Below are 14,709 nucleotides of genomic sequence, written 5' to 3' on the forward strand. Positions count from 1 at the left end.
CATGTTCTTTGTAGTTCTGCTGATGGAGCGGTTTGGTCGATGCAGAATGCAAATACACAATGCACGGTAGAGGAGAGAGAGATGAGGCCAGAAGACTGAGATGATTTATGTTTAAATTTTCCTTGACTTGAGGTAGAATACAAATTTTTATTTTATTAGTTCAAACTATAGCTGTAATTTACTAACTTTGTAGCCTAGGTTAATTTCCTTGTGCTTCCATTTCGTAAGACAGATAGTAATGGTATCATACTTCTATGGTTATTTTGCAAAGAAATGAATGAACATATGTAAAACTCTCCTGCTGTTTTACACTCTTAAAAACTGTTGGTTGCTGTTTTTATTGTTCATTTGTTGAAGCTCTTTGCATACAACATCCCCTGACTTCCTATGCTAAGAAATCTGGTATAGCAGTGGGCTAGGAGAGATGAAGAATTTGTGGTCTTGGATCTCTGTTCTCTCAAGGATATCAGAAAATATTACTGAGGATTATTTTATTAGCTGATGAGTTTGAATATAGGTTAAGAAACTATCTTTATTCTTCGATCCCTAATAATTGGGCTTCAGAGATGGAGCAGTGGTAAAGAATCTGCTTGCCAAGGAGGCGATGCCAAAGATGCAGGTTTGATCCTTGGGTCAGGAAGATCCCTGGAAGAGGAAGTGGCAACCCACTCCAGTATTCTTGCCTGGGAAATACCACGCACAGAGGAGCAACAACCCTAATAATTAGTGTCATACTTGATAATTAATGTTTGCTTCCTCAGCGTTTGATAAATGACAATCTGTGAGCATTTATATAATGGAAAAAGTACTCTGGGTAATAAAATATCAGAGAAGGTTCATGGTATTCATCTCAGAAGCTCTGTGTTCCAAGTCCAAGACAGAGGAATACAAAAGGAGAGTCGGATCCAACACAGAGAAAGTGAAAAGCCCAGGTGACCACAGGAGCCGACTTATTGCCACAGCAGGCAGTAAAGATTTCTTTCTCTTATAAACTGTCCTTCCAATCCTGTGATGGCAAGCAGGCAAGCTGTTGTAGAATTGGCAGCAGTAGTACCTGGAATCATGTCAATCCTGCAATAGAATTGGCAGAAAGTAGGATTTAGACGAGAGGGAAGATGGAGCCAAGGGCAAAAAGTCACTCTGTGGAAGGTAGACCTATCCAAGCTACATTTCTTAGACATGAAAGGAAAGAGGATCTACAGTTTTATGTTCCCCAAAGTGATTTCTGGCTGGAAACATCTTGTTTTGGGAGTGTTACGGTTTGCTTGGCTTTGCACCTTGTAGAGAGAGTAGGGCTGCTTTATGTGAATGCACTGTGTGGGCCAATTCTCTAAGAGAAGAAAACTGAATAATTACTGAGCATTTGATAAATCCCTAAGTTGAGAGGTATCTCATTGCATCATTTAATCATAATAATTCTGTGAGTTAATGTCCTTTTAAAAATTTTACTAATAGCATTTTCACTACTTAGTTTTAGCAAATAAAGAGGCATAGATTACATAATTTGCCAGACATAAAATTGTCACTAATAATTAAGATTCTCCATAAATACTTCAGGATGAATTAGCTGTAAAACTGCTATTTTCTTCTTTCTTGTGGTTTATGTACAGAAAGAGCCATTGTGAATTAGTTCGCTAAAGATTTTTTTATCTATAGGATTAAACTGAATTAACTTTAGCACCTGTCTCACATATATTTCCTGAAATTTTAGAAACTTTGAAGAACTTATTGGTGACATGCAGGAAAAAGAAATGATTCTTTGAAAAAAATCTATTTATAAAAACAAAAAAAGGTTAGGATATACAGATGTAGATTAAAGTAATTGAAGTTAGATTGCATAGAGGCATTGTGTTAAGAAAAGTAAGAATTCTCTATTTCACAGGTAATGTTACACATGAACAAAGAATGTAAGGAGAGATCTCTTATTCTTTAAGAATTACAGAAGGATTTGTTTAAATAGCCACTAAGTATAGTAAAAGATATTATTGGCTCTTACACAGCATAAATGAACTTTTGCCTCTTCTATAACTCCCTAAATGTTGAGGAGGAGGAAAGGATATTTTGATTCTCCCAATACAAAGGTTTAAACTGCACTGTCATTTCTATATCAGGAATCCCCAAAGTTGTACTAGATTTACTTTTATGTTTATATAAAGAACCAATATCTTTAAAATCATGGCTGATCATTCCTAATTTGTGTATGCTAATTTATCTCTTAGTTGATTCAATATCAAGTAATTTTTATTAATCAAGAAAGGTTTATTTATGTCTCATTTGTTAAGTGTATATATTGATACTTGGGCTTCCCTGATAGCTCAGATGGTAAAGGATTTGCTGCAATGTGGAGCACCCAGGTTCAATTCCTGGGTCGGGAAGCTCCCCTGGAGAAAGGGAACGGCTACCCACTCCAGTATTCTTGCCTCGAGAATCCTTAGACTTTATGTTCATGGTTTTTAAAATTGTTAACTATTTTTAACTGAGATATAATTGAAATATCACATATTAGTTTCAGGTATACAACATAATAAATCAATATTTACATATAGTGCAAAATGATCACCATAAGTATACTTAATATTTATATTATGAAGGTAAAAGTTTTTCTTGTGATGTACACATTATTTACTCTTAGCACTTTCAAATATGCAACACAATATTAGTAACCATAGTCACCATACTGTACATTATGCCTCTGTGACTTATTTTATAACTGGAAGTTTCTGATCGTCTTTACCCACCCCACAGCTAGAAAGCACCAGTCTCTTCTCTGCAACTATGAGCATAGTTTGGTTGTGTGTTTAGTGGGGTCTTCTTTAGATTCTATATGTAAATAAGTCTTATGGTATTTGCCTCTCTCTGACTTATTTCAGTTAGCATAATGCCCTAGGATCCATCCATGTTGTTATGACAAGATTTCTCCTTTTTTTAAGACTGAATAATATTCCATTGTGTATATGTGTATCTATATCTGTCTCTATATGCTTTCTTTACTCATTCATCCATCAGTGGAAACTTAGGATGCTTCCTTATCTTAGCTATGGTAATTATACTTTAGTGAACATTCCCACAAACAAAGCACAAGGGTTCCTTTTTTCTCACATCCTTGCCAACACTTGTTACTTAATCTTGGTCTTGATTCTTATTTCCCTGATGATTAGTGATGTTGAAAATCTTTTCATGTACCTGTTGGCCATCTAAATGTCTTTGGAAAAATGTCTATTTAGATCCTCTGCTTACTTTTAATGGATGGTCTCTTTGTTATTGAATTATATGAATTTTTATATATGTTTTGCATATATATAATTTGCAAATAGTTTTCATCATTCAGTAGGTCTTTTCATTAGATTGATGGTATCCTTTGCTGTAGTCTCACTTGTTTATTTGTACTTCTCAGTTCAGTCACTCAGTCGTGTCCGACTCTCTGTGATCCCATGGACTGCAGCATGCCAGTCCATCACCAACTCCTGGAGCTTATTCAAATGATCATGTCCATCGAGTTGGTGGTGCCATCCAACCATCTCATCCTCTGTCATCCCCTTCGCCTCCTGCCTTCAATCTTTCCCAGCATAAGGGTCTTCCAATGAGTCATCTCTTTGCATAAGGTGGCCAAAGTATTGGAGGTTCAGCATCAGTCCATCCAATGAATATTCAGGACTTATTTCCTTTAGGATGGACTGGTTGGATCTCCTTGCAGTCCAAGGGACTCTCAAGAGTCTTCTCCAACACCACAGTTCAAAAGCATCAATTCTTCAGTGCTCAGCTTTTTTTATAGTCCAACTCTCATATCCATACATGACTACTGGAAAAACCATAGCTTTGACTAGGCAGACCTTTGTTGGAAAAGTAATGTGTCTGCTTTTTAATATGCTATCTAGGTTGGTCATAGCTTTTCTTCCAAGGAGCAAGCATCTTTTAATTTCATGGCTGCAGTGATTTTGGAGCCCCCCAAAATAAAGTCTGTCACTGTTTCCACAGTTTCCCCACCTATTTGCCATGAAGGGATGGGACCCATCATCTTAGTTTTCTGAATGTTGAGTTTTAAGCCAACTTTTACACTCTCCTCTTTCACTTTCATCAAGAGGCTCTTTAGTTCCTCTTCACTTTCTGCCATAAGGGTGGTGTCATCTGCGTATCTGAGGTTGTTGATATTTCTCCCTGCAATCTTGATTCCAGCTTGTGCTTCATCCAGCCTGGCATTTCACATTTGTACTTTTGGTGTCATTCAAAAAGTTATCAACATGACCAACATAAAAAGCTTATTGCCTATGTTTTCTTCTAGGAGTTTTATAGTTGTTGCAGGCTTGTGGGGCTTGATAACATAGGCCCCTGTGGCCACAAGAGCCAGGTGACATAGTATCTCTTGTGCAGAAGCCACAAAAATCATACCAGTAAGGATTATGAGTTCTTTGTGGAGGATTGGAATGAGGAAGACTGTAAAAATGATGTCTGCTAGACTTTATCCCCAGGGAGTTTTCAGCAGGTTCTTAAATGTGTGTGAGTTAGAGGCCTGCCCCTCATTTCAACACTAGAATCAAATAACCTCTTTCACAGAAAGTCTGGGAGTGTGTCAGTTGGCGGCTTCAGGGCAGGTAAGTTTGAGAGCCCTTTAAGGAACTTTTCTCTATTCACTCTGGCCCTCTGCTTCTCATGGAAGCAATCCTTGTTAACCTTCAAAACTAGATGTTTCGATGTCCTCTCAAGTAGATGTCTTAAAAGCTGGGGTGCTCGATGTGAAACTCAAACCTTTTGCTCCTCAGGGGGAAGGTGGGGTTTTGTGTCCTCTGCTGATGGTGAGTTTGCATCTCAGCCTCTCCTAGCCACATTCAAGTATTTTCCTTCTCACTCACCTGATATGCAAGAGCTGCTCAGCTGCTTTGTTCACTTTATGCTCTTCAAAGGATGTTGTTCCATAAGTAGCATGGATTCAGTGTGTCTGTGGAAGGAGGTGAGTTCAGGATCTTTCTACACTGTCATCTTGAACCAGAACTTCCATTCCTATGTCAAACAAGTAAAAATATGAGTATTATAAAAATTTTAGGAACAGTCAACTGTTGGCTTACATAAAATTTGCTAAGAAGAATCCTGGAGCCAGTTATTTTGTGCTGCTTCTTTACGATAACCATTTTTTTTTCTGTCTGAATACCATATGTTTCTTTCTTAATCCTTCAAGTTCAATAATGTTATCAGTATATGTGTGTCATGATTTTATATCAACTTTTCCTGGAACAAATTTTGCATTTTTGGTCTAAAGTCAATTCTTCTATTTCAGGAAATCAATCATTCCTTTTGAATTTTTAAAATATTCTCTTCTTTTAGAAATCCACTCACCTGTTTTCCTATGTTTTATACATTCCTTGTGTTTGTCCTTATTCCTGTCTCTGTTTTCAGTAATATTTATTCTGTCTTTTCTGGTTCAAATATAGTTTTCATTTCTGCAGTGGCTTTATTTCTTTGTTTTCTATGTTTTGCTGATTTATACCTTATCTGTTAATGTACCCCCTCTTTTTTACTCACCACTGCAATTTTCTTTATATATTAGAATCTTTTCCTTTAGTTTATGTGAGGATTTGGAGATGTATTTCGTGTGAAATGTCTTCTGTTATTGGGGCAGAATTACTTTTTCTGTAGTGTTATTCATCTGAATTTTGATTATTAAGTTTATCACTCCTCCCTTTTCTACAGTATCTGTGCATATATTCTTTTTTTTCCTTCACTTCGAATGAGGTAATTCAATTGATATGTGGTACAGCTGTTTGCTCAGCAATGGTTAAGGTGAATAGATAGATATTCATCTGGGATCACAACTTCAGGAAGAAACTCATGAGAATTCAGTTTTTGGCATTCTAACCTCAGGACAAGCAGTCACCAAGGCAGAAGATGTTAGTTCTCAGTGAAGCTTGTAGAACTTGGGTATTTGTTTGTTTGATGGTTAGTGTTGATTTCTGCTTAGTCAGTTCCATTCCTTGCTGTAAAACTGGATGCTACTCATATATTCTATTTTCCCTTATGGTTCATCACCATGAGAATATAGTGATGGTGCACCAACAATATCCTTCCTTCTTTTATCCATAATGTTTTACTGGGTTTCAGAAGAAACATAGTATAAACAGGCTACTGCTTTAACAACAATTTTCTTTCTTATTTTGGCCACCAAATTTATCTTTTCTGAATTTCACTTTATAAATTTAATCTGACTCACTTGAATGTATATATAAATCATGGTTTAATTGGTATTTCCATGAAACCAGAAGTAAACTTCTTGCTTTGCATTGACACTTCACATAAAGCATCAACTACCTGACCATTGGGAAAAGGTCTATGTCACTTTCACGGCAATGAATTTTTCACAGTGGTTTTAAATGCAGTTGTGACACACATGCCATAATACAAAATTATGAAAATAGTGGAGAGAGGACCTACTGTATAGCGCAGGTAGATCAGCTCAGTGCTTTGTAGATGGGATGGGGGTTTCCCAGGTGGCACTGTGGTCAAGAATCTGCCTATCAATGCAGGAGATGCAAGAGACATAGGTTTGATCCCGGGGTCAGGATCCCCTGGCAGAGGAAATGGCAACCCACTCCAGTATACTTGCCTGGAGAACCCAATGACAGAGGAGCCTGGCAGGCTACAGTCCATAGGATCACAAGGAGTCGGACATCACTAAAGAGACTTAGCATGCACGGATGGGATGGAGGGGAGAGGGAGGGTGGTCCAAGAGGGTGGAGATCTATGTATACCTATAGCTGATTCACTTCATTGTACAGTAGAAATTAACACATTGTAAAGCAACTATACCCCAGTTTAAAAACAGAACTCCAAATTGTTTAAAGCAAGAAAAAATTACTTCTGGACATAGCAATATTCACACCCTTTTACTATGCAATTAAATGAACTAGCAACTATTTGCTATTGCATTAGTCTTCCATAGCAAAAGGAGAGCATGTTTAAATACACAACTTCTAAATACCATTTTCACAATGTCAAATTTATTCCTTTCTGAAAGGTATCTTTCTTTTAGAAGCAAAAGGTATAAAAATATTTCCTCAGTATCTCTTTCCATTAATCAATGTCTAATTATTTGGCATTGCTGAAATAGTGTCTTGCTTCCCTGGCATATCAGATCTTCTTCACCTTTTGCATGAGTACATCTGCCTTTCAGTTGTAAACCCTCAGTCATAGATCTTTAAAATCTGTGCTCTCTTTCAGTGTATCATGATACTAATTTTTTTTTTTCCTATCTTAAGAAATCTCTTATTGGCAATATAACTTTGGAATCACCCTTAATAAAACAATATCTTACATGTTTTTAGTTTCCTATTTTCATTCAGATGTACAATTTAAACTTGTGGAAATACTCATTTTTTATATCAGCTTTTGTGTGTCTATTTATATGTTAAGACTATCTGCTCTGTCTCAGATGTGGTTGGACAAAATGAGAGCATTGAGTTATCGAATATTATAAATATGTGTTAGTCTGTCAGTCGTGTCCTACTCTCTGTCCCCATGGGCTATATGTAGCCTGCCAAGTTCCTCTGTCAATGGGATTTTCCAGGCAAGAATACTGGAGTGGGTAGCCATTCCCTTCTCCACGAGATATTCCCAACCCAGGGATTGAACACGGGTCTCCTGCATTTCAGGCAGATTCTTTACTGTCTGAACCACCAGGGAAGCCCTTAATTATAAATATATAATATAAGACACCAACTGCTGAAGGTAAGGAGCAATAAGACAGAAATAGAATTTGGTGATGATGCCTGAGCACTTGGAAAACACTCACTGTTTTCTATAGGGTAAACCTTGGTTTTCAGACCTACAAATACAGAAATTTACATGCAAGTCATTGCTTAGCTCTAGGACGCTAACTTATATCCGTAATATGTTAATACTGCTGCCTTCTTCACCTGCCCCCAATCAAATTAGTTTCTCACAGCGTGAGCTCTTCTAGTTTAATTTTTCTACCATCAGATTCCTCTCTATTTCATGGCAAAAAGATGAAGTCTCTGACTTGCTCATTTGTGGGGCTGACTATGCTTGGTGCTGCCTTACTTTCCTACTTTCTTTGAGACTGAGCTACCAGTATGTGTCCAATGCTATCCTTGGCTGCTTTGTTCCATAAACTATACAGGGGAAACTCAATAGAGGGTGGTCTGCATCCTACCATAGTTGCTTTGAATGGAAGGGTGCTGTGCTGTGCTTAGTTGCTCAGTTGTGTCTGACTCTTTGCGACTCCATAAACTGTAGCCCGCCAGGCTTCTCTATCCATGGGATTCTCCAGACAAGAATACTGGTGTGGGTTGCCATGCCCTCCTTCAGGGAATCTTCCCAACCCAGGGAGTGAACCCAGTTCTCTCACATTGCGGGCAGATTCTTTACTGTCTGAGCCACCAGGGAAGCCTGATTGGAAGGGTAAACGTGTGTAATTCTTCAAAATACAGTATTCCACTTGACTCCGGATATGTGCCACATTTTGCAATATTAACTATCCATTTTACAAAGTCATATTTAATCTCTCATCTACCTCACTATCCCAATTGGATGAGAAAATTAGTGCTATAAAACCCTAAAGCCTATGCTAATTTACCTCATAATAGATTAATATATTAATAAAAATGCTAATTGTTTTACAGAGAGAAATAAAACAGCCAGGCAAAAGAAAAAAGATATCAGCTAACAAGTATTTTTAGCTGATATCTTTTAAACTGTTAAGAAAAACTGTGAATGAAATCATGATTATTAGATGATTTTTTGTTAAATATGCAATCACACAATCAGGGTAAGGCTTACTGGGTAATCTTGAAGGACACTGTCACCATCATACAAGTTTGATGTACCTATTTTCTTTTAAAGGTATACAAGTCAAGAGGATAAGATACTTAACTCTACTGGTCTATTAAAAGTTCTTTACTAGAACTACTGAAGATACTAAAATTTTCTTCATTGCCACCCTTTTTCTAGCTTCTAGGTGAATACTCATTCACTTCAGGTAAAGGAATCTTTTCTTCAGACAGAGTATATTTCAACAAGCTACATAAGTGGACGTTCTAATACAGTCATTGGTTAGCTCTAATTTAGTATGTAGATGTCATCTATATACTAAACAACATGAATAGGGCTTATGTATTTTTATATCTCCTGTGGCAAAGATGGCTATTATCTGCCCCCAATTTTTTCCCCAAATTGTTGTGTACAATTCATGCTGATAGCAACTGTCTGAGTAGACAATGTATTTTCCAGTCTTCCTAAACATCTTACATCCATGTGACTGGTTTCTTACCAATGGAGTGTGGGCTTAAGTTCTTAAAATTCTAGGCCTGGCCATAAAAACCTCTTTTAAGATCCTATAATACTGATTTTCCCTCAAAATCAAGATGAACAATGTTAACTCCCAAGGTGATATTGGGAATCTCTGCTGAAGATGGTAAAGCCTCCATCAGCCTGGGTTCCCAAAAGAGTGTGCAAAGAAATGCTTCTAGAGAGTGATATCGTCAAACTGTGACATAAGTCATTCCTGACTTTGCTCCCCATCATGAGAACAATAGCTAACAACTTCCACAGACAAAACATTAATGAGAAAATCCTAGTACACAGGAGTGAGGATGAAGCACCCCCCTGCACCACCAAGACCAAGACACGTTGCATGAGGAGGTAAGAGAAGTAGCTGCATGCTGACCACACTGCCCCTCCCTCAGGATAGCAGAGAGTCACAGTGAGTGGCTGCCCTGAGTCTGTGGTTCCTCCAGAGGGGAAAGAGCAGACAGGGTAAATGTCCACCTCCCCCAGGACTGTGGGTCACTTCTGGGGAGGCCCTATTCTGGTACTGTCCTCCTATGGGGCTTATAGGGGGATCTGAAGGGCTTGACTGCTGGGAATCTAATTGTGACAGAGGAGGAGGAAAGGGCTTCCAACAATCAACACTTAGACCTTGGCAAATCAAGTTCCTACCTGCAATGCTCAAGTAGTAATTCTGAGAAGCTTTTGCCATCTGAGGAGACAAGATGGTGATGCAGTCTGACTTGGCACGGTGCAGGTCAGCCTGACTTAGATCCTTAAACCAAAAGCCTCTGGAGCTAGTCTGTCCCTGCCCAGGCAGGGGAGCTAATGCGTAGATAGATAGCACCCTTTCCATTGCTGAGTACAGCTCCCAGCCTCACCTCAGCAGAACACCTAGAAAGCCATGCAGCCCACTAATGTTCAAGTGAAGAGTCCAGCAGGCAGAGCTAATTATTCACAGGGCAAAGCTGGTGGCCCCATTTGGCCAGGGAACCTGGGGTGCAGGTCAAGTTCAGTCAGGAGCACAAAGAACCTTACTGATTTGGATCCAGCTCCCCCACACTGCCCTAGCAAGAAAATTAATTCATAGCCATGTTCATTGCTAAATTGAGCTTCAAGCTACCCAACCAGATGTTCTAACCAGAGCACATAGGAAGCTGCTTAGTCCACCAAGCAGACCTGCTTAAAGGATAAATTGAACAGACTAGCACAACCTGTGGTTTTCCCCATCTGCAGAGCAAAACTGGTGGTTTCTCTGGTCAAGGAATTCAGTGCGTAGCTTTGCCTGATTTGGGTCCTCAAACAAGAAGCTATGCAGGTCCTAGGGATAGTTCTGCTGTCCTCCAGGGCAGATAAGCTAACTCACAGCACTAACTACTATTAAATTAGAACCTAGTCCTGACTGTCTATGTAAGTCTCATCAGAGAACCCAGGTGACTGCAGAAATCATACTACAGTCTTGCTTGGACAAGGAAGTGAGCCAGCAGTCCTATCCAAATCACCTCAGCTAGCAGCCACCCTACTCTGACCTCAGAGCTCAGACAGTTGCCTCACCCCAAGATAGTCCATGATATCGGGCCTAACCTGTCCAAGGGATTTAACTGTGGACACATTTAGAAAGACAAAATGAGCTGACTAATAAAAAAACAACAACTCTGCCACAGTGAAACTGTAAAGTCTGGAAGATGATAACACATTCACAGATGCCAAGGACCATGAAAAACGAGGTAAACATGACACCACCAAAAACTAATGAAGCTCCAATAACAAATAGTTCAGAATAATCCTCTTAAACTTTAATTATCAACAAATACAGACAACTTAATGAAATTAGGATACAGTACAAATACAAAATACGTTGACTGAAGACTGCAATAGCTTCAAGAGCAGACTGAACTGTGCAAAAGAATCAGTGACCAGGAACACAGGATATATGAAATTACCCAGGAGGAGGAGCCAAAAGAAAGAATGAAAAAATGAAGAAAGCCTATGAAACTTCTTGGACACAGCCAAAAGAAAAAATGTATATACATTATGGGAATTCCAGAAGGAAAAGAGAAAGAGACAGATAGTGTATTTAAAGTAATCAGGGCTGACAACTTCCCAAACCTGGGGAGAGAAATGGACATGCAGATCCATGATGCTCAAAAGTTCCCACAATGGGGCTACACCTAGATAGCATTAAAATTAAATTGTCAAAAGTCAAAAAAAATCGAAAGCAGCAAAGGAAAAGAGATTTAAATAAAAGGGAACCCTTTTATTTCTTTTTTGGTAACCATAGGTTGTTTTCTATAACTGTGAGTCTATTTCTGTTTTGTATGTAAGTTCATTTGTCCCTGTTCTGGACTCCACATTTAAGCGGCATGGTATTTGTCTGGCTTACTTCACTTAGTATGATGATCCACAGGTTATCCATGTTGCTGCAAATGGCATTATTTCACTCTTTATATGGCTGAGTAATATTCCATTGTGTAAATATACCACTTCTGCACTGTATACTTTAAAAGGATGCATTTTATGATATAAAATTATCTAAAATTTTAAAAATAAAGTCAAAGAAGACTGTTCAATATTTAAATTACTGTTTTTGATGGTGTTTCAATAACTCTCATAATTTTATAATTTATTCTAATTTTAGACATAGTTTTACTCTGAGTGTGACCAAACTTTAAAATCATTGAAAGGTTTTAAATGTCTTTCTATTGTATAAATTTTATTGAAAATATGTAAGTCACTTACATTCTTTCTCATCACTAAGAATTAGGAACTTCTCTGGAAGCTTTTTAATTATAGTACATGATTTAGTTTGTAATTGTGTCCACATTTGTATGATTGTTATCAGTAACAATATTCCTCACTAGAAATTTCCAAGAAGATGGAACCTTATTTGCTTTGATTCACCAGCACCTGGCAATCTGTAGGATATTCAGCAGATATTCAATAAGTATTTGTGAATAAATCAATGGGTGATTCATTGAAAAGAAATGGGAACCTCTGTAAGATTTGGCAGATTTTTCAGCAGCAATTTTTCAGGCCAGGAAAAAAATGGAGTAATTTAATAAAATGTTGAAATAAAGAAAAAAAAATCACCAAACAAGAAATCTAGCTCTTGCAAAGCCATCCTTCAGAAATCAAGGACAGATACACACTTTCAGAAAACAAACAAAGGCTGAGGTAATTCATTGCCACAAATTCTGGCATATAAGAAATGCTAAAAGGAATTCCTTGAGTAGAAGTAAAAGTACCCTAATAGGGGGCTTCTTTAACACCACACTTATATCAATGGATAGATCATCCAGATAGAAAATCAATAAGGAAACATAGGCCTTAAATGACACACTAGACAAGATGGACTTAACTGATATTTATAGAATGTCCCAACTGAAAGCAGCCAAATACACTTTCTTCTCAAATACACCCAGAATGTTCTCAAGGATAGATCACATCTCGGGGCAGAAATCAAGCCTCAGTAAATTTCAGAAAACTGAAATCGTATTAAGCATCTTTTCTGACATGCTATAGGATTAGAAATCAATTACAGGGGGGGAAAAAAACCTAAAAAACAACTACATATATACTTAACAATGGATTACTGAAGAAATTCAAAAAAATACTTAGAGAAAAATGACAACAAAAACACAACAGTCCAAGACCTAAGAGGGAAGTTTATAATAATACAGTGTTACCTCAGAAACAAGAATAATCTCAAACGACCTAATCTTACACCTAAAGCCACTAGAGAACAAACAAAACCCAAAGTTAATACAAGGAAAGAAATTGTAAAGAACAAAGCAGAACTAGAAGAAACGAAGATGAAGAAAATAATAGCAAAGATCAACGCAACTAAAACCTGGTTCTTTGAGAAGAAAAACACGGATAAACCTTTAGTCAGAATCAGGAAGATATAAGGTTTTTACCAGGCCCCTCCATCTGCTGCAATGTTTCTCTGTCTTTTCATAGTGTTTGCGGTCTCCTTTCTGAAGGCTGGAAGGTGATAGCTCCTTTTAATTGTACAGTCTGCCCTCCATGGGTGGTGCTGGATCAGTGCCTTGTGAAGGTTTCTTGGTTGGGGGGATTTATGCCTGTGTTGGGGATGGTGCTGGATTGTATCTCTCTGAAGGGGAGTGCCTTATCTTGTAGTGCATTTTGGGGTGTCTATGGGCTTCGTATGACTTTGAGCAGCCTTTCTGCTAATGGACAGGTTGTATTCCTGTTTTGCTAAAGGTTTGGCATGAGGCATCCAGCACTGGAGCTTGCTGGCACTTAGGTGGAGCTTACTCTTACTGTTGAGATAGAGGCCTTTGAGAGAGCTCTCACCAATTAATGTTACATGGGTTTGGGAGCTCTCTGCTGATCCAGAGTTCTGGACTCAAATCTCGACCCATTAAAGGTTGAGAGACCTGACCTGTTGCTGTAGCACCAAGACTTCACATGACACATAGCACAGAAGACAAAACCCCAAGACTAATGGTGAAACAACACTCAATAGCCAGGAACACCCAAAGAGACTCACACACTTACAAAGAGAGGAGGAAAAAAGAGAGGGGAAAAAAAAAGGATAAAGCTTTTACACAGCAAAGGAAACTATAAACAAGGCACAAACACAATTCTCAGAATGGGAGAAAATAATAGCAAATGAAACAACTGACAAAGGATTAATCTCCAAAATATACAAGCAGCTCATGCAGCTGAATACCAGAAAAACAAACAACCCAATCAAAGTGGTCAAACAACTTAAACAGATATTTCTCCAAAGATATACAGATGGCTAATAAACACATGAAAAGATTCTCAATACAGTTATTATTAGAGAAATGCAAATCAAAACTACAGTGAGGTATCACCTCATACCAACAGAATGGCTATCATCAAAAAATCACAGACAATAAGTGCTGGAGAGGGTGTGGAGAAAAGGAAACCCTCTTGCAGTGTTGGTGGGAATGTAAATTGATACCGCCACTATGGAGAACAGTATGGAGATTCCTTAAAAAACTAGGAATAAAACTACCATATGACTCAGCAAACCCACTACTGGGCATATACCCTGAGAAAACCATAATTGAAAAAGACACATGTACCCCAGTGTTCATCACAATACTATTTATAATAGCTAGGATATGGAAGCAACCTAGATGTCCATCAGGAGAAGAATGGATAAAGAAGTTGTGGTACATATATGCAATGGAATATTATTCAGCTATACAAAGGAACAATTGAGTCTGTCCTAATGAGCTAGATGAACCTGGAGCCTATTATACAGAGTGAAGTAAGTCAGAAAGAGCAAAACAAATATCAAATATTAAAAGAATGTACTGAGGAACCTATTTGTAGGGCAGCAGTTGAGACGCAGAAAACAGACTTGTGGACACATCAGGCGAAGGACAGGAAGGGACAAATTGAGAGAGTAGCACTGAAACATACACATTACCATATGTAAAG

At 38.1% G+C, this 14,709-nt stretch overlaps 1 protein-coding gene across 1 annotated transcript in view; it reads right to left on the reverse strand.

The window, feature by feature from the left end:
- Positions 1–842: 842 nt before the first annotated feature.
- The window catches only part of SLC7A11 (solute carrier family 7 member 11), a 979,966-nt gene continuing 966,099 nt past the window's right edge, over positions 843–14,709 (reverse strand). Inside the window, exons 15-16 of the mRNA XM_081540538.1 lie at positions 4,848–4,995; positions 843–1,071 (exon numbers count right to left, since the gene is read on the reverse strand). Of these exons, the coding sequence (XP_081396664.1) occupies positions 4,963–4,995 (33 nt within the window). The 3' untranslated portion in view covers positions 843–1,071; positions 4,848–4,962. The remainder of the gene's footprint in view (positions 1,072–4,847; positions 4,996–14,709) is intronic.

The sequence above is a fragment of the Giraffa tippelskirchi genome, chromosome 11 (assembly GCF_054371585.1).
Source record: "Giraffa tippelskirchi isolate mGirTip1 chromosome 11, T2T-mGirTip1v1.2.pri, whole genome shotgun sequence".
Lineage (NCBI taxonomy): Eukaryota > Metazoa > Chordata > Mammalia > Artiodactyla > Giraffidae > Giraffa > Giraffa tippelskirchi.